Below are 20,856 nucleotides of genomic sequence, written 5' to 3' on the forward strand. Positions count from 1 at the left end.
CCCCTGTTGTCTGTGGACCTACCCTTTGTAACCCACCACCCCTTTGTTGTCTGTGGACCTACCCTTTGTAACCCACCACCCCTCTGTTGTCTGTGGACCTACCCTTTGTAACCCACCACCCCTCTGTTGTCTGTGGACCTACCCTTTGTAACCCACCACCCCTCTGTTGTCTGTGGACCTACCCTTTGTAACCCACCACCCCTTTGTTGTCTGTGGACTTACCCTTTGTAACCCACCACCCCTTTGTTGTCTGTGGACCTACCCTTTGTAACCCACCACCCCTCTGTTGTCTGTGGACCTACCCTTTGTAACCCACCACCCCTTTGTTGTGTCTGTGGACCTACCCTTTGTAACCCACCACCCCTTTGTCAGTGGACCTACCCTTTGTAACCCACCACCCCTCTGTTGTCTGTGGACCTACCCTTTGTAACCCACCACCCCTCTGTTGTCTGTGGACCTACCCTTTGTAACCCACCACCCCTCTGTTGTGGCTGTGGACCTACCCTTTGTAACCCACCACCCCTCTGTTGTCTGTGGACCTACCCTTTGTAACCCACCACCCCTTTGTTGTGTCTGTGGACCTACCCTTTGTAACCCACCACCCCTTTGTCAGTGGACCTACCCTTTGTAACCCACCACCCCTCTGTTGTCTGTGGACCTACCCTTTGTAACCCACCACCCCTCTGTTGTCTGTGGACCTACCCTTTGTAACCCACCACCCCTCTGTTGTGTCTGTGGACCTACCCTTTGTAACCCACCACCCCTCTGTTGTCTGTGGACCTACCCTTTGTAACCCACCACCCCTTTGTCTGTGGACCTACCCTTTGTAACCCACCACCCCTCTGTTGTCTGTGGACCTACCCTTTGTAACCCACCACCCCTCTGTTGTCTGTGGACCTACCCTTTGTAACCCACCACCCCTCTGTTGTCTGTGGACCTACCCTTTGTAACCCACCACCCCTTTGTCTGTGGACCTACCCTTTGTAACCCACCACCCCTCTGTTGTCTGTGGACCTACCCTTTGTAACCCACCACCCCTCTGTTGTCTGTGGACCTACCCTTTGTAACCCACCACCCCTCTATTGTCTGTGGACCTACCCTTTGTAACCCACCACCCCTCTGTTGTCTGTGGACCTACCCTTTGTAACCCACCACCCCTCTGTTGTCTGTGGACCTACCCTTTGTAACCCACCACCCCTCTGTTGTCTGTGGACCTACCCTTTGTAACCCACCACCCCTCTGTTGTCTGTGGACCTACCCTTTGTAACCCACCACCCCTCTGTTGTGTCTGTGGACCTACCCTTTGTAACCCACCACCCCTCTGTTGTCTGTGGACCTACCCTTTGTAACCCACCACCCCTCTGTTGTCTGTGGACCTACCCTTTGTAACCCACCACCCCTTTGTTGTGTCTGTGGACCTACCCTTTGTAACCCACCACCCCTCTGGTGTCTGTGGACCTACCCTTTGTAACCCACCACCCCTCTGTTGTCTGTGGACCTACCCTTTGAAACCCACCACCCCTCTGTTGTCTGTGGACCTACCCTTTGTAACCCACCACCCCTCTGTTGTCTGTGGACCTACCCTTTGTAACCCACCACCCCTTTGTTGTCTGTGGACCTACCCTTTGTAACCCACCACCCCTCTGGTGTCTGTGGACCTACCCTTTGTAACCCACCACCCCTCTGTTGTCTGTGGACCTACCCTTTGAAACCCACCACCCCTCTGTTGTCTGTGGACCTACCCTTTGTAACCCACCACCCCTCTGTTGTCTGTGGACCTACCCTTTGTAACCCACTACCCCTTTGTTGTGTCTGTGGACCTACCCTTTGAAACCCACCACCCCTTTGTTGTGTCTGTGGACCTACCCTTTGTAACCCACCACCCCTCTGTTGTCTGTGGACCTACCCTTTGTAACCCACCACCCCTTTGTTGTCTGTGGACCTACCCTTTGTAACCCACCACCCCTCTGTTGTCTGTGGACCTACCCTTTGTAACCCACCACCCCTCTGTTGTCTGTGGACCTACCCTTTGTAACCCACCACCCCTCTGTTGTCTGTGGACCTACCCTTTGTAACCCACCACCCCTTTGTTGTCTGTGGACTTACCCTTTGTAACCCACCACCCCTTTGTTGTCTGTGGACCTACCCTTTGTAACCCACCACCCCTCTGTTGTCTGTGGACCTACCCTTTGTAACCCACCACCCCTTTGTTGTGTCTGTGGACCTACCCTTTGTAACCCACCACCCCTCTGGTGTCTGTGGACCTACCCTTTGTAACCCACCACCCCTCTGTTGTCTGTGGACCTACCCTTTGAAACCCACCACCCCTCTGTTGTCTGTGGACCTACCCTTTGTAACCCACCACCCCTCTGTTGTCTGTGGACCTACCCTTTGTAACCCACCACCCCTTTGTTGTCTGTGGACCTACCCTTTGTAACCCACCACCCCTCTGGTGTCTGTGGACCTACCCTTTGTAACCCACCACCCCTCTGTTGTCTGTGGACCTACCCTTTGAAACCCACCACCCCTCTGTTGTCTGTAGACCTACCCTTTGTAACCCACCACCCCTCTGTTGTCTGTGGACCTACCCTTTGTAACCCACCACCCCTTTGTTGTGTCTGTGGACCTACCCTTTGTAACCCACCACCCCTTTGTCAGTGGACCTACCCTTTGTAACCCACCACCCCTCTGTTGTCTGTGGACCTACCCTTTGTAACCCACCACCCCTCTGTTGTCTGTGGACCTACCCTTTGTAACCCACCACCCCTCTGTTGTGTCTGTGGACCTACCCTTTGTAACCCACCACCCCTCTGTTGTCTGTGGACCTACCCTTTGTAACCCACCACCCCTTTGTTGTGTCTGTGGACCTACCCTTTGTAACCCACCACCCCTTTGTCAGTGGACCTACCCTTTGTAACCCACCACCCCTCTGTTGTCTGTGGACCTACCCTTTGTAACCCACCACCCCTCTGTTGTCTGTGGACCTACCCTTTGTAACCCACCACCCCTCTGTTGTGTCTGTGGACCTACCCTTTGTAACCCACCACCCCTCTGTTGTCTGTGGACCTACCCTTTGTAACCCACCACCCCTTTGTCTGTGGACCTACCCTTTGTAACCCACCACCCCTCTGTTGTCTGTGGACCTACCCTTTGTAACCCACCACCCCTCTGTTGTCTGTGGACCTACCCTTTGTAACCCACCACCCCTCTGTTGTCTGTGGACCTACCCTTTGTAACCCACCACCCCTTTGTCTGTGGACCTACCCTTTGTAACCCACCACCCCTCTGTTGTCTGTGGACCTACCCTTTGTAACCCACCACCCCTCTGTTGTCTGTGGACCTACCCTTTGTAACCCACCACCCCTCTATTGTCTGTGGACCTACCCTTTGTAACCCACCACCCCTCTGTTGTCTGTGGACCTACCCTTTGTAACCCACCACCCCTCTGTTGTCTGTGGACCTACCCTTTGTAACCCACCACCCCTCTGTTGTCTGTGGACCTACCCTTTGTAACCCACCACCCCTCTGTTGTGTCTGTGGACCTACCCTTTGTAACCCACCACCCCTCTGTTGTCTGTGGACCTACCCTTTGTAACCCACCACCCCTCTGTTGTCTGTGGACCTACCCTTTGTAACCCACCACCCCTTTGTTGTGTCTGTGGACCTACCCTTTGTAACCCACCACCCCTCTGTTGTCTGTGGACCTACCCTTTGTAACCCACCACCCCTCTGTTGTCTGTGGACCTACCCTTTGTAACCCACTACCCCTTTGTTGTGTCTGTGGACCTACCCTTTGAAACCCACCACCCCTGTTGTCTGTGGACCTACCCTTTGTAACCCACCACCCCTCTGTTGTCTGTGGACCTACCCTTTGTAACCCACCACCCCTCTGTTGTCTGTGGACCTACCCTTTGTAACCCACCACCCCTCTGTTGTCTGTGGACCTACCCTTTGTACCCCCCCACCCCTCTGTTGTGTCTGTGGACCTACCCTTTGTAACCCACCACCCCTCTGTTGTCTATGGACCTACCCTTTGTAACCCACCACCCCTCTGTTGTGTCTGTGGACCTACCCTTTGTAACCCACCACCCCTCTGTTGTCTGTGGACCTACCCTTTGTAACCCACCACCCCTCTGTTGTCTGTGGACCTACCCGGTTTGCGTCCACTTGTAGCCCACCACCCCTTTGTCGTCTGTGCTGCCCTTGCCGTCCAGCACGATGTTCTCCGAGGGCAGCATCACATTTAACTCCCCTGCTGTGTGCGCCACTGGCGGCTGATTGGTCTCTGCCCAACACAACAAAATATACATATATATATATTTTTTTTTTCAAACAAGACCAAAAAAAACCAAAAAAAAACCCAACAAACACACATAAAAAGCACATGTATGCCAAGCTGCCGAAACTTTACGGACTGCAGTCATGTCTATATTTCTGCTGGATGTGTAACAATATGAAATTCTACTGTGAGACACTGCGGGGTTGGTTGGATCAATGGTTGTTCAACCATATGACAATTTTTTTTTTTCTCTTAAAGAGGATTTATTTGTATTATCAATATTCATGATATCAGAATTCTCTAAATAGTCAATTTTTTAGACAGTTGGGAAGGCGTCTGGTGCTTTTTCTTGTCTTGATTTCTTTTGAGTAAATTCCCTTTGTGCAGTTAAGAGGATTTTCTCTCTCCTTTCTTTGTGGAGTGATGGCCTAGAGGTAACTCGTCCGCCTAGGAAGCGAGAGAATCTAAGCGTGCGCTGGTTCAAATCACAGCTCAGCTGCCGATAATTTCTCCCCCTCCACTAGACCTTGAGTGGTGGTCTGGATGCTTGTCATTGGGATGAGATAATAAACCGAGGTCCCATGTGCAGCATGCACGTAGGGCACGTAAAAGAACCCACAGCAACAAAAGGGTTGTTCCTGTGGAAAATTCTGTAGAAAAATCTACTTCGATAGAAAAAACAAATATAACTGCATGCAGGAGAAAAAAAAAAAAAAAACAACAAAAAAAAACGGGTTGCGATATAGTGTAGCGACGCGCTGTCCCTGGTGAGAGCAGCCCGAATTTCACACAGAAATCTGTTGTGATAAAAAGAAATACAAAAACAAATACGAATAGAAATATAAAATTACACTGAACATACTACACTGTGACCCACTGGTGCAGACTCCAACAGGGGTCTGATTCCCTGTCCTGTGCAAAGTACCACTCAACCCAAGCAGAGAAACCAGAAGTATCTACAGCTAATACCCTCCCTTGGCATATTACCTCCCTTCTGTTTAAAGCATGTGGTGTCCTCTCTGACTGCTAGAAATTTTTTTAAATATTTTTTTTTAAACCACCACAACAACAACAACAGAGAAGAAAATGTAGGATCCAGAAAAAGGCAGTTCGCCAGCAAGATGAAAGCTATAGTGGAGTGCTGGTCTACCGGTCCTGTGTGCAGTATGCACTTAGTGCACGTAAAAGAACCCACGGCAACAAAAGGGTGGTGTGCCTGGCAAAACTCCATTAAAAAAAAAACAACAAAAAACCCCAAAAAAAATCCACTTTGATTAGAAAAAGAATACACGTGCAGACAGAAAAAAAGAAGAAGAAAAAAAAAATAAAGGGTTGTGCTCGGCTTATAGCAACGCACTCTCCCTAGGAAGAGCAGCCCGAACTTCACACAGTGAATTCTGTAGTTTACTGATTAACTCACTCCGGACGATGGAACGCTATAGCGTTCCTGACGTAAGGTAGTGTTCCGGACGACGGAACGCTATAGTGGTTTCGACAATTAAACATTTTCCCACGTTTTCCTCATGGGGGCAGGCGGCGTAACAATCGCAGCTACACCAGGCACTGCGAACATGTCAAAGGTCGACTGGAAAGTTTCTTCATGAGATTCCATAACAACACACTCCACAGCCAGCCAGCGAGTTCAGGACCCTACACGACAAGCTAATCTGCGTATGTATCGAAAATGGCGTCACAGGCAATACAAGTGGACATTTTTGGAGCAAACTAGATCACGACAGCAAGCTTTTACCGCTGCTGAAGTGATTGAAATGCTCCAAACTGAAGGTTTAGAGGATCGACGAGGATGATCCGTCACCGTCACCGATCCCTCAGATTCCGAATCCTTTGGGGCGCCTTCGAAGCTTTGTCAACCACCTTTCTCCAGTCCTCGCGTCTCTCGGCCGCTCTCAGGGTGTCTCTCAGCTCCATGCCTGTCCACTCTCGAATGTTGTCCTCCCATCTCTTCCTTTGTCTGCCTCTTCTTCTTCCTCCCCTCACTGTGCCTTGTAAGATTGTTTTAGCAAGACCAGAGGAGCGTGTGACATGACCAAACCACTTCAGTTTTCGTTGTCTGGCGAGTGTTTGAAGGTCAGTATAGGGCCCGATTTCATTGCGGATGCGTCTCTTGACTTCTTCATTCGTGATGTGGTCTTTGTATGAGATGCCTAAGAGTCTTCGGAATGAGGATGATGAAGACATTGAATAAAGTATCTGCAGTGAAGAAAGCTACCAGCAAGTAGGTACTGACAGTGATTCTTCTTCTTCTTCTTCTGTGTTCACTCGTATGCACACGAGTGGGCTTTTATGTGTATGACCGTTTTTACCCCGCCATGTAGGCAGCCATACTCCGTTTTCAGGGGTGTGCATGCTGGGTATGTTCTTGTTTCCATAACCCACCGAACGCTGACATGGATTACAGGATCTTTAACGTGCGTATCTGATCTTCTGCTTGCATATACACGCGAAGGGGGTTCAGGCACTAGCAGGTCTGCACATATGTTGACCTGGGAGATCGTGAAAATCTCCACCCTTTACCCACCAGGCGCCGTCACCGTGATTCGAACCCGGGACCCTCAGAATGACAGTTCAATGCTTTAACCACTCGGCTATTGCGCCCGTTGACAGTGATTCAGCATCTGAGAGCAGTGAAGAGGGAGGGGGTGTGCGTTCATATGACGTTAAGAGAGGGGTCAGTGGGCCAGTTACTTTATGTTTTGTATTTTTGGTGATTTTTTTTTCTAAACCCTCACAAATGGGTTGTCTGTAGAAAAGGGAGAGAACTAGTCATCCGGAGTGAGTTAACTCTCTCCATACGAACGGCGAAAGAGACGACGTTAACAGCGTTTCAGCCCAATTACCATCATCAAAATATTGCAAGCGGAAGGCTCTTATACTGAAGAGGTGAATGTTGACAAAGAATACCACAATTCTGACGACGGAAACTAAAGGTTGGGTCATTCAGAAACCCACTGGACATCCGAGGGGTCTGTGTAGAGGAGAAGAGAGGACTGGCCGTACTGAGTGAGTTAAGACATCTTGCTACAGCACATCTTCTTGAAGCTCTGTGCGCAGGCTGTGACAAAAAGAATCATACAGTACAGTAAAGCACCACTCACCTGGCTTGACGTAGACATGGACGTCAGCGGTGTTGGTGTTGCCGCCGGTGTCGGTGACCTTGAGGGTGAAGGTATATTCCCCCTTCTCAAGGTTGTTCAGCTGAAGGCACACCGTACGTACACCCTGGGCAAAAGAAAAAAGAAGAAAAAAAATGTACACATCTTGCCAACACAGCTTGCTGAAATGTGTTGTGCAGCCATATATCAAGGTCAAATGTTAACTCGTTCTAATCAAGGTACAAGTTAACTGGTACTATGTTTACTATGTTGCTAGCCATTTTTTTCAGTTGAGCGCAATATGTTCTAACTTCTGCTCTTATGTGACTGGTTATAGACTAAAGCGTACACAGAGTGAGCTCAACCTGTGAAAAAAGATGCTGCCATTTCTTTCATCTGTAACACGCAATCCATGGCCACAACATCCGGAACAGGTATCGATCGTTCAGTATTTCTTTGACATACATTGCAACACAACACTTATCTCCACCTACACTCCTTCATTAAACTCTCCCCCACACATTTCTATTCTTGTCCTTTATATTTGTATTTGTATTTCTTTTTGTCACAACAGATTTCTCTGTGTGAAATTCGGGCTGCTCTCCCCACTACAGCGCCACCCATGTTTTTTTGTTTTTTTTTCCTGTGTGAAGTTTTGTTTTTCCTATCAAAGTGGATTTTTCTACAGAATTTCGCCCTGAACAACCCTTTTGTTGCTGTGGGTTCTTTTATGTGCCGTAAGTGCGTGCTGCACACTGGACCTCAGTTTATCGTCACATCCGGAAGACTACACGCTCAGTTTGATTTTCCAGTCAAACTTGGGAGAAAGGGGCGAGAGCAGGATTCGAACCCACACCCTCACGGACTCTCTGCATTGGCAAGCTGAGCGTCTTAACCGTTCTGCCACCTTCTTCCTCCTTGAACTGAACTGAACTGTTGACGGGCGCAATAGCGGAATGGTTAAAGCGTTGGACTTTCAATCTGAGGGTCCCGGGTTCGAATCTCGGTGACGGCGCCTGGTGGGTAAAGGGTGGAGATTTTTCCGATCTCCCAGGTCAACATGTGTGCAGACCTGCTAGTGCCTGAACCCCCTTCGTGTGTACACGTAAGCAAAAGATCAAATACGCACGTTAAAGATCCTGTAATCCATGTCAGCGTTCGGTGGGTTATGGAAACAAGTAAATACCCAGCATGCACACCCCTGAAAGCAGAGTATGGCTGCCTACATGGCAGGGTAAAAATGGTCATACACGTAAAAGCCCACTCGTGTATATACAAGTGAATGTGGGAGTTGCAGCCCACGAACGCAGAAGAAGAAGAACTGAACCGAACTGAACTGAAGCCCACAGAAACTGAAACTCACCGTCATGTCGGCGGTGAGAGAGTCGGACTTCTTGATCCACTCGTACTGGGCGATGCCTTTGTCATCAGTGCTGGCATTACCGCACAGGGTCACCGACTTCTTCGGAAGGTAGATGACGACGTCCGACCCTGCGTTGGCCTTGGGCGGGTAGTCCGTCTCTGTAAGGAGGAAAGAAATGGAAACTTTCTGGTTTTCAGAGCGTTGGGGAAATGTAGCGAGAAAGGATTTGTTTGTAAATCAGAGGGATATCCTGCAGAGACAGTTGAACACTTTCTTTTACTCTGCCCAAATTACAACAATATAAGAGAGAATACAATTGCTACTCTCCCTGCAAATAGTACAAAACTTAAATACTTTATTACGAGGTGACCGAGTAACTATTAGTTCCCTTGAGAATGAATACATATTCTTGACTGTACAAGACTTTATTGGACAATCAAAAGATTCAAGTCTTAAAAGATTCACAATGAAATATTCTCTGCAGTTATAGTGAACCGTTATTTTGACGAATGGCCCCGGTTTCACTCTGTAATCTCTCTCTCTCTCTCTCCCTCCCCCATTACATTACTCCTTTGGTGATGTTCACTTTCCAGTGTGTTATTATTGTTGCTACTATGTTAGTATTAGTATTATCATTAATATTTTCATTGTTGTTGTTGTCAGTGGGTAGTTGCGGTAATAGTAGTTTGGTTTTTTTTGTGTGTGTTTTTGTTGTTGTTTTTCTTGTTTAGTTTTGTCTTGCACTTCAACCTTCTTCTTTTCATTGTCAAATAATGTGTGTATTTTCGCCATTGCGTTTGTGTATTGCTTGTTACATATGAACGAGCACGATATAAGCTCAGGCTTGTTGTTAATCAAGTCTTCGTAATTGAACACTGTACTGCACCTTGTTTCTTGATATTAAAAAATGTTTAAACCAAATAGGAGGAGTTTGTATTATACTCCATGTTTGGTGTTTACATATACTTACCATGTCAAACTGATGCAAACTAGGCCTATGGTTTGCTCTGTTTGGCCAAATTTCGCGCGGCTAACAGTGAAAAGACGCCCCTCTTAGTCTGGCCCGCTCTTAGCCAATCAAACGCCTTTAACAGCTATAAGCGCTGAATCATTCCATGGCCATGAATGAAAATGCCCCATGAGAACCACGGCGGAGACGCGGGGACGGACGGGCGGGCATTCGAGTTTGACATGGTAAGTATATGTAAACACCAAACATGGAGTATAATACAAACTCCTCCTTTTGGTGTCATATACTGTACCATGTCAAACTGATGCAGAATTTAAAGCAAATGGAGGAGGGCAACGCCTACTGGTTCGTATGGGGAGCTCTTGAAACTGAGACGGCAGTGTTAGCCGCGACAAAGGAAATCCCCTTGGAACCGTCAGCCCTGGTCATACGGAAATCCCGGAGGTAGAAGTTGATGAAGGGATTCTCCGACCGCCAGAAGGCTGCCTCCAAGACATGCTGCAGTGGTACCGAGTGCTGGAAAGCAGCCGAAGTAGCTATGGCCCGCACTTCGTGTGTTCTGGGATTAAGACAACTGAGATCCTTGTGTGCATGAGAGTAGGCTCTACGAATGACTTGGGAAACCCAGCGGGAAATGGTGCCTGCAGCGATATCTTTCTTGTAATTCTCATTGAGGGAGATGAGAAGGCGCCTCTGAGAAGAACGCCTATGGCGAGACCTATTGCAATAGTATTTGAGGCACCGAACGGGGCAGAGATGCCTATCTTCATCATCTTGTGCCAGAATATCCGACAAAGGTCTGACCCTCAGAGAGGGGGAAGGGACCTCGGGGTCTTGGTTCTTAGCCAGAAACTCTGGAAGGAAACGAAGAGTGATGGAACCATCTCTGTGGAATGCTAGATCTTGTGGCATACCACTAAGACCATGAATCTCACTTCTACGACGGCCCGTGGCCAGCAACAGAAGGAAAGTGGTCTTGAGAGTGAGCAGGTCAAAAGGAATAGTCCCCAATGGCTCAAAGGGCTGTTTTCGAATGAAATCCAGCACCAGGAACAAATCCCAGAGGGGCACTCTTCTGGGATTCCTAGCTTCCTTCAGAGAGGCGCCCCTAGCCACTTCTCTGAGCAGGAAATCAGCTTCAAAAGCGGGACCACCTAGCTGTTTGATAGTGGTACAAATGGCAGACCTGTACCCTCTCACAGAACTAGCAGACAGGTTGAGAACCGAGGAGCAGTGAGCCAAAAAGTTGGCCAGCTGCATGCTCGTAGGGTTAGTAGGGGGAATGTTCTGAGCTGTACACCAACTCAGCCATTTCTTCCATCGAAAGTCATACAAAGTCTCTGTTCCCTCCCTCCTGGCTTTGGAGACTATGGAGAGGAGGTCGGAGGAGGCACCCCCCTTGGTCAGCGCGGCGGACACAGAGGCTGACCGAGGGGTGGAAGACTTCAATGGTGATGCTGACAGATCCGCCCGCACAGCAGCCATGCGTGCAGGTGGAGCAGTTGAGGATTGGAGTGAGGAATGCCCGAACGAGGCTGCCTCAGCAGATGAGGTTTGGTTTCCAGTTCCAGTGGTGGAACATGTGTCAGGGACTGAAGGACCGGAAACCAGGGCTGGGCTGGCCATTTCGGCGCAATGAGGATCATCTGCGGGCGTTCCAACCTGGCTTTCCGTATCACCTTGGACAGGATTGGAAAGGGAGGAAACGCGTAGGCAATCAGACTGCTCCAGTCTAGAGAGAGAGCATCCACTGCCCATGCTTCTGGGTCGGCGACTGGAGAGACGTAAGTGGGAAGTCTCTTGCTGAACCTTGTCGCAAAGAGGTCCACCATCGGCCGGAACCACTGTTCCCACACTCCTTGCAGGGTGTCCTTGTCCAGGGTCCACTCTGTGTGTATGACACTCTTGGACCTGCTGAGAGCATCTGCCAAAATGTTGTCTTTCCCTGCTATGTGTCTCGCTGAAAGTGCAATGCCCTTGCTGTGGCACCAACGGAGGAGAGCCTCGGTCCGCAGAGAGAGGTCTGCCGAGTGCGCTCCGCCCCCTTTGTTCACGTAACAAGCGACTGTTGTATTGTCCGTGAACAAGCGAATGGTCTTGCCTTTGGCCTCCGCTATGAAGTGCTGGAGAGCCCTGCGAACTGCCTCCAGTTCCAGAACATTGATGTGGCATAGGCGCTCCTCCGGGGACCAAGTCCCTGCTGCATGGAGTGAGTCCATGTGGGCTCCCCAGCCCATGGAGGAGGCGTCTGTGAATAGTGCCACCTGAAGAGTAGGTGGGGCTATGGGCACCCCCTGTGTCAGAAGAGGGGTGGTTAACCACTCTGATGTCACCTCGAGGAACCACTCGCCCAGACATATCCGGGTATCCCATGGCTGAGTGCTCTGGGACCACCGTAGCCTGAGTGCTCTCTGAAGAGGGCGCTTGAGAACCCTGCCCAGAGGGATGAGAGGTGCCATGGACTCCATCATGCCCAGGAGGGAAGAAAGTGGCCGCGCCGTTGCTTGGGAGGAATGGCGCAAGTGGTTGAGGAGGCCTGCCAGACGGTCCCACCGATCTGGCGTCGGAGAGACTATCATGGACCGCGTGTCGAATCTCATCCCTAAGAAGTCGAAGGACTGGCTCGGGGACAGATCGCATTTCTCCTGGTTCGTGATGAAGCCCAGTTGGGAGCACAGGTCTAGAAGTCTGGCTGTATGACTCTGGCACAGAGCCTGTGACTGGGCCAGAATAAGCCAGTCGTCCAGGTACACACAGAGCTGAATGGACTCCGACCGGACGATTGACACCAATTCCCGCACCACCTTGGTAAACAGGAAAGGGGCAAGGGACAGACCAAATGGGAGGGCAGAGAACTGGAACACTCTGTCCCTCCACACGAACCTCAGGTACCGGCGGGATGCCGGGTGGATGAGGATATGGAAATAAGCATCTTTCAGATCGATGGACGTCGCCCAATCTCCCTGTTGCATGGTCTCCCGAATCTGTGCCTGTGTGTTCATCTTGAATTTCATCTTGGGGAGGAATCTGTTGAGGGGGGACAAGTCCAGGACTGGTCTCCACCCTCCGGAGACTTTTGGAATCACGAACAACCGGCCGTAAAAACCGGGGCCCGGGTCCGAGAGTTGAGATATCGCCCCTATGAGGAGTAGGTGCGATATCTCTTTCTCTAAGACGCTCTCCTGCTCCATCGAGCTGGGCACATAAGGAGGAGGAGTGGATCTTAGAGGGGGGCGGTCCCCCACCCAAGGGAGCATGTACCCCGACTCTAGCACCGACACAATCCAGTCGTTGAGTCCCAGAGCACGCCACTGATGCGTGTGCCGGGACAAGTTTCCTACTTGGAGGGGCTGAACGACTGGCGGTGCTGAATCGGGGCCCAGTCATTGGGGGTGCTGCCTTCTGGCCTTGGGCATGGCCGGACGGCTTGGACGGCCATGAGGTGGTTTGTTCCTCTGCCGCTGATTCTGAGCACGCCGCTTTGGCTTAGGAGGCGAGGTATATGGAGGAGCCCTGGTGGCGGGTCTCTTCAAAGGCATAGAACCCTGGCGCCCCTGGGAGGATTGGGCTAAATATGAGGCCACCTCCCGGTTTGTCTCTGCCCTGTGGCTGACAAAATGCGGCGCATACTGGCCGAAGAGGGAGTGCTGCTGTGCTGGGATGGACCGCAGAGCAGCCCTCTCCTCTACTGGAATGTTAGAGAGGCGGAGAACAGCATCCCGCCGCGCTAGCACCGTATTGAAGTGAAGGCTGGTAGCTGCGTCTGCAGCTGCCGTGAGACCAGACGCTACTCGATTGCCAAAAGTGTTTAACCTCGGGTCTGAGAAGAGGCCAGGCAGGCCAGAGGAAGGAGACTCCGTGTCCTGCTGAACTGGACGTCGTTCCCACAGCTCATTGGCTCTGTGGAGGAACGCGTCAAAGAAGGTATAAGCCGTGGACACCTCGAGGAGGCAGCGGCGGGCCAGTTTGTCCCACTCTGCAAATGTCTTAAAGGGAAGAGTAGCTGAGGTGGGGAAGGTGGTGCGCTGTGAGACCAACATCCTGTCCTGCGCGGAGGGCTCTGCTTCCCTGTAGGCAGGGTGGTCCTGTGTGTACCAGGACCACACTCCTCCCTTGGAGGGATCTTTAAGGAACTTGCCTGGGGCAAAAGCGCCCGGGGCAGAGAGTGACTCCCTGCCTGGAGGAGGGATGGAAGCAGCACCCCTGACGGTGCGGGCTGGCTTATTAAGCCACTCCTGAGCCATTTCTGGCACTCTGAGTCGCCTTGTGGTTCTGGAGTTAGAGTCACCTGACCGTAGGAGGGTTAAGGGTGACAAAGTTGCCTGAGGGACTGATTCAGCATGTGTGACCCTATTGGGGAGGGTCAGTTCGAGCTCGGCAAAGTCCGAGTTTGGTTCAGGCTGGTCCCTAGGGAGGCGTGGGCTCCATCTGTCGCACTGGGATGGGGGCAAAGAGTGCTCATCTGCTTGTTCGTCCTCATCCGAAGACAGGGGCTGTCCTTGTTCACAGTCCATCCCCTGCTGGGTGCCATCCCAAGTGGATGTACCCACGGGGGCGTCCTGTGGGCTGTGGTCAGCCCAGCGGGATGAGCTGGGGCGATCCCGAGCAGGGACCCTGGTCTCCTCTGTTATGTCCTTGACACCTGAAGAGGGTGGGGAGTGTGTGGACCGTAGGTCCAACCATGCTTGGGATGGTGGGTGCCACACCTTCTCAGAGAGAGCGTCCCTGGACGCCAGAGGGACCCACGAGTGCTGTGAGGGGACAAACACCCACTCATCTCCTTTTAGGACCGAGGGCTGGGTAGGTGGGACCAGCAGGCTCCCACAGGCTGAGCGGGGTCCCTCAGCTGCCGTCGGTCCTGAAAAGGAAGCCGTAGTGACCGTGGCGGTCACCTGCGTGCTGACAGAGGACCGATTCGAGGCTGTAGTGTTAACACTGGTCGAGGAGCTCGACCTGCCCAACGAAGAGTCAATCCCTCTTGTCGGGGCTGTGTGTGTCACTCTGTGGTCTGTGCTGGGTTGGGTCCGGTGGGGAGCGGACCAGGGATTAGTCCCTGGTCCTCCCGGGAACCCAGCATGCACCATAGGTGCACCCCAGTACGGGTAGAATGGGCGATACCACCCGTGGGCACCAGCCATCCCGTGACCCCAGCCCCAAGGGTCACTGGTGCCTTGACCTCGCTGAAGGGAAAAACCTGGCCAAGTCGGAGGGAGGTCAGGTCCGACTTGGGTGTCAGACAGGCCGAAAGGCCGGTGGTCTGACTGCCCGGAACCGCCTGACACGCGCGGGACTTCCCCAGCAGGGGAGACCGGCCGGATAGCGGGGAGACCTGCAGAGCAGGTTGCCACGCGCCCAGAATCCCCTCCCGTGGGGAGACTGGGGTGGCTTGGCCCGGGGTGGGCTAAGTGGAGGTCCCCCCCCGGAACCAACTGTTTTTCTCCCCCAGGAGGAGGTGGGGGAGGGGGGTCGACCGAGAAGGGAGGAGGGGAAACAGCACTGGGGCCCCTGAGGGCCGTCTCCGTGTGGGGACCCGGGTAACGGCGGGGGGCGGCCTCCCCTTGGGAGTCCGCACCCAGCCGCGAGTTCCCACCACCAAGAGAGGACGTGCTACTCCCCCTTCCACCCGCCTCGCGCTGGGACACTTCGGGAGGTGACGCTCGAATCCCTTTCCCCCCGGTCCCCTTCATGACCGTTTTATTGGGACGAGCGTCCCCTCCGCGATCAGCGTCTGCAGACGCATCGCCGCGGTCCCTATCGGGAGAAATCATGAGCTCCGGGCCTGGGAGAGTCTCTTGGCGAGTATCTCTGCCAGCATCATGATCCCTGCCTTCGTAGGATGGCAAACGAGGCATGGTACCGCGCGTAAGCACCCAGCGAACAATACGATCCCCAACAGAGAAAGGAAAGACAGGATCGACTCAGAGGTAGAAAAATACGAAGAAATCGAGGGGGCCGAGTCGAAACGAGTACACAGAATGTAAGCACAATACACATGCAAGCCGCATACAACAAAATAAGGCCAAATGAAAACGCTTAATAGCCAAAAAAAGCGTTAGACGAGACAGAGCGAAAACCTGACAAGATGGCGTGGAGAGCCTTGGCCAAAGGAATGATTCAGCGCTTATAGCTGTTAGAGGCGTTTGATTGGCTAAGAGCGGGCCAGACTAAGAGGGGCGTCTTTTCACTGTTAGCCGCGCGAAATTTGGCCAAACAGAGGAAACCATAGGCCTAGTTTGCATCAGTTTGACATGGTACAGTATATGACACCAAACAGAGGGTCCTGTGCAAAGCGGGGACTGGAACCTGTGAATGCTTGCTTCCGAGTTGGTGCGCTATCGCTGGGCCATTGCACATACATTCATACACGCGTAGGCACACACACACATACCCGCACCTGACACATACACTTACATACCCGACACACACAAACATGCACACATATACACAAACACACACCCCTGACACTCACACCCCTAAAACTCTCTCTCTCTCTCTCTCACAAACAAGAACACAAACACACACCTGACACACACAAACACATACGTCACACACACACACAAACACAATTACACACTCTCACAAACACACACCTGACACAAACACATACGTCACACACACACACACACACACACACACACACACACACACATATACTTCACACACACACACACACACACACACAAACACATACTTCACACACACACACACACTCACGCACGCACACGCACACGCACACACACAAACACACACCTGACACACACATACACACATTCACACACCTCACACACACACACACACACCTCACACACACACACACCTCACACACACACACACACACACACACCTCACACATACAAAAGCACATACTTCACACACACACACACACACACACACACACACACACACACACACACACACACACACGAGGAGAATGGAGACTCACCTTTAATAACAGTGACATTGGCAGAAGTGGAGTTGGTAGCTCCATCTGTGTCTGTCACTGTCAATCTGAAATAATAATAATAATAATAATAATAATATACTGTGTCTATACAGTTCTGATATTGATATTACTATATTTTGTATCTTGCTATGCAATTTAAAGTATGGCCATATATGTGCTGACTATTGTGAGGTTGACAACCTACAATCTATCAGATTCCTTAGACTGCGCACGGCGACCTTATATTTGATCTCGATTCATTGATCTTTGCCAGCATGTTCTTGTGGTTGTGTTATTAGTAGTAGTAGTAGTAGTAGTACTTCTTTTAGTTTCTGTGTGTGTGTGTGTGTGTGTGTGTGTGTGTGTGTGTATGTATGTGTGTACGTGTGTGTGTATGTCTATGTCTGTGTCTGTGTGTATGTATAGTTACTAGTGTATGTTTGTGTGTGTTTAATAATGTAAAAATTGAATAAAAATGTTTGAAAAAAAAAAAAATAATAATAGTAATAACAATGGAGGCAAAAGTACTACTACTGCTACTACAACTGGCTGTAATAATAAAGAACAAGAATAATTTCAATAATGATAATACAATAATAACTACATATATTCAATGGAAAATAAAACGTGTGTTGATAATAATGATTATAATCGTAGTTGTTGTTGTAGTAGTAGCAGATTAGTAGTAGTAGTATTCGTAATAATGGACTCTTATACTGTTCGTAGTCTACCTCCTCAGCACAGAGACCCAGAGTGCTAACAATAAACATCAATACCTGAATAACTAATTACAAAATTCATAACAAAACTGAACAATACAGGACACTATAATCAAGACTGAGAAGCAAAAGATGCACGCACACACTAAAATACAGAAACATCACATCCACCCACCCACACTCCCACCCACACAACACGCACGCACACACGCACACGCACACACACACACCCATACACCTACACACACACCAACCACCACCACCCAGACAAATGAAATGCATCAATGACAAAGAACGTGCACACACACACACACACACACACACACAAATACACACACACACACAGAACCACCACCACCACCACCACCACCATCACCCAGACAAATGGAATGCATCAATAACAAAGAATGCGCACACACACACACACACTCACACACACACACACACTCTCACACACACACACACACACACACACACACTCACACTCACACACACATACACACTCTCTCTCTTACTCACACACTCACACACCACATCCACACAAACACAAACCGCCACCACCACCACCGCCACCCAGACAAATGAAATGCATCAGTGACAAAGAACGTGCACACACACACACACACACACACAAATACACACACACACACAACACACACACCCACAGACCAACCTGAACACATAAAAGCCCGGCGCCATGTCTTTCAGCTTGAGAATCTGCGTGTCGCCATCGATCTGATGTTCCTGCAGAGGTCCACTCACCTCTTCCCAGTGGTAGGATGTGATGCCGTCATCGTCTGTACTGTCTGTACACAGACAAGGTTTATTTCACAGCAAGGTGCATTTCACCGCTTACTTCTACCTGATGGGCGCAATACCCGAATGATCAAAGCACTGGACTTTCAATCTGAGGGTCCCCGGTTCGAATCTCGGTAACGGCACCTGGGGCGTAAAAAGTGGAGATTTTTCCTATCTCCCAGGTCAACGTTATGTGCAGACCTGCTTGTGCCTGAGCCCCTTTTGTGTGCATATTCAAGCAGAAGATCAAATACACACGTTTAAGATCCTGTAACCCATGTCAGCGTTTGGTGGGCTATGGAAACAAGAACATACCCAGCACGCACACCCCCAAAAACAGAGTATGTAAAAGCCCACTAGTGTACATACGAGGGAACATGGGAGTAGCAGCCCACAAATGAAGAAGAAGAAGAAAAACAAGAGAGGCAAGGCCTTCAAGACTCACTTGTGGCAAATTAAGTCCCCTAGCATTAATTACAGAGTAATTTCCCTTTTATTACTATCTGCACGAAAAACGTTTGCAAAATAAATAAAACTTTCATGCTTAGCAAAAGAAGTTCCTGTTTGAACAAAAAATGATAATAATGACTGCTCTTGTTGTTGTGTCAGAATATCAGATCAAAGTGCCACGTTTAGAGAATACAAAAAATATAAATATAACAGTAAATGCAGTTTGCATATAATTAGGCTTCTTTTTTTTTTTTTTTTTTTTTTTTTTTGTGCCCATCCCAGAGGTGCAATATTGTTTTAAACAAGATGACTGGAAAGAACCAAATGTTTCCTATTTTTATGCCTAATTTGGTGTCAACTGACAAAGTATTTGCAGAGAAATTTTCAATGTTAAAGTTTACCACGGACACACAGACACACACACACACAGACACACACACAGACACACACACACACACACACACACAGACAACCGAACACCGGGTTAAAACATAGACTCACTTTGTTCACACAAGTGAGTCAAAGAAGGCCACATAGGCAATTAACACTGCAGAATGGGCAGCTAGTGCCCATCCCAGTGTTCACATCTCACTACCTAATCGCCAGAGCAAAACAGCACAGACAGTACATCATGGACTGCGGAAAAGTGAAAAAACGTGCCAAATCTTGCCTGAAAAAACAGAAAGGGGAATGGACTGGGAAGGCCGAAAAAGGAGACAACTTCTTCTTCTGCGTTCACTCGTATGCACACGAGTGGGCTTTTATGTGCATGACCGTTTTTACCCCGCCATGTAGGCAGCCATACTCCGTTTTCGGGGGGGTGCATGCTGGGTATGTTCTTGTTTCCATAACCCACCGAACGCTGACATGGATTACAGGATCTTTAACGTGTGTATTTGATCTTCTGCTTGCATATACACACGAAGGGGGTTCAGGCACTAGCAGGTCTGCACATATGTTGACCTGGGAGATCGTAAAAAATCTCCACCCTTTACCCACCAGGCGCCGTCACCGTGATTCGAACCCGGGACCCTCAGATTGACAGTCCAACGCTTTAACCACTCGGCTGTTGCGCCCGAGACAACAGTGAGGATGGAAAAAAAAAAGGCAGAAACAAATGAGAGTGACAGAAAAGAGGAAATTTCTAGCACAGAATTTCCAGAAGGCGGGGATGCTATTTATTCTGAAAGACCCCCGGCATCCCCCGTGGGGGGATCCATTTATTTATTGACTGATTATTCATTCACTTATTTGAGTCCTCTAGAAAATGGACATTCTTCTTCTCAGTATTATCATCATGTGGAGTGATGGCCTAGAGGTAACGCGTCCGCCTAGGAATCGAGAAAATCTGAGCGCGTTGGTTCGAATCAGGGCTCAGCTGCCGATATTTTCTCCCCCTCCACTAGACCTTGAGTGGTGGTCTGGTTGCTAGTCATTCGGATGAGATGATAAACCATGTTCCGTGTGCAGCATGCACTTAGCGCACATAAAAGGACCCACGGCAACAAAAGGGTTGTTCCTGGCAAAATTCTAAGAAAAATCCACTTCAATAGGAAAAACAAATAAAACTGCATGCAGGAAAAAAATATTTAAAAACTGACTGGCGCTGCAGTATAGCGACACGCTCTCCCTGGGGAGAGCAGCCTGAATTTCACACACAGAAATCTGTTGAGATAAAAAAAGAAATACAAATACAAATCATTATTATCATCTATTCACTTATTTATTTATTTATTTCTCAAGGCATGACTAAGCGCGTTGGGTTACGCTGCTGGTCAGGCATCTGCTTGGCAGATGTGGTGTAGTTTATATGGATTTGTCCGAACGCAGTGACACCTCCTTGAGCTACTGAAACTGAAACTGAAACTGTCTATTCACTGATTCACTGATTATTCATTAATTTGTTTATGAGGCCTCTAAAAAAAATGTACATTCTTCTTCTGCTTGGTATCATTATCAGTATTATCATTATTGTTTACTTATCTATTGAATGTTCATTTATTTTTGAGGCTTCTATCTAGAAAATGTACATTTTTCTTCTTCTTCTTGGTATCATCATCATTATTATTATCTATTCATTCATTTATTTCATTTTTTAATTTCTTTTCTTTTTTTTCTTTTTTTTAATTTTTGTTATTTTATGTTATTTTATTTTTCTCAAGGCCTGACTAAGCGTGTTGTGTTACGCTGCTGGTCAGGCATCTGTGGTGTAGCGTATATG

At 49.5% G+C, this 20,856-nt stretch overlaps 1 protein-coding gene across 2 annotated transcripts in view; it reads right to left on the reverse strand.

Annotated features, from left to right (window-relative positions):
- Nucleotides 1-20,856, reverse strand: part of LOC143277037 (dyslexia-associated protein KIAA0319-like protein) — a 172,026-nt gene that overhangs the window by 19,189 nt on the left and 131,981 nt on the right. For both annotated transcript variants that reach the window (XM_076581764.1, XM_076581765.1), the window contains exons 11-15: nucleotides 18,061-18,193; nucleotides 16,669-16,733; nucleotides 8,756-8,913; nucleotides 7,396-7,519; nucleotides 4,153-4,285 (exon numbers count right to left, since the gene is read on the reverse strand). In XM_076581764.1, the coding sequence (XP_076437879.1) occupies nucleotides 4,153-4,285; nucleotides 7,396-7,519; nucleotides 8,756-8,913; nucleotides 16,669-16,733; nucleotides 18,061-18,193 (613 nt within the window). The remainder of the gene's footprint in view (nucleotides 1-4,152; nucleotides 4,286-7,395; nucleotides 7,520-8,755; nucleotides 8,914-16,668; nucleotides 16,734-18,060; nucleotides 18,194-20,856) is intronic.

Source organism: Babylonia areolata, chromosome 33 (assembly GCF_041734735.1).
Source record: "Babylonia areolata isolate BAREFJ2019XMU chromosome 33, ASM4173473v1, whole genome shotgun sequence".
Classification (NCBI taxonomy): Eukaryota; Metazoa; Mollusca; class Gastropoda; order Neogastropoda; family Buccinidae; genus Babylonia; species Babylonia areolata.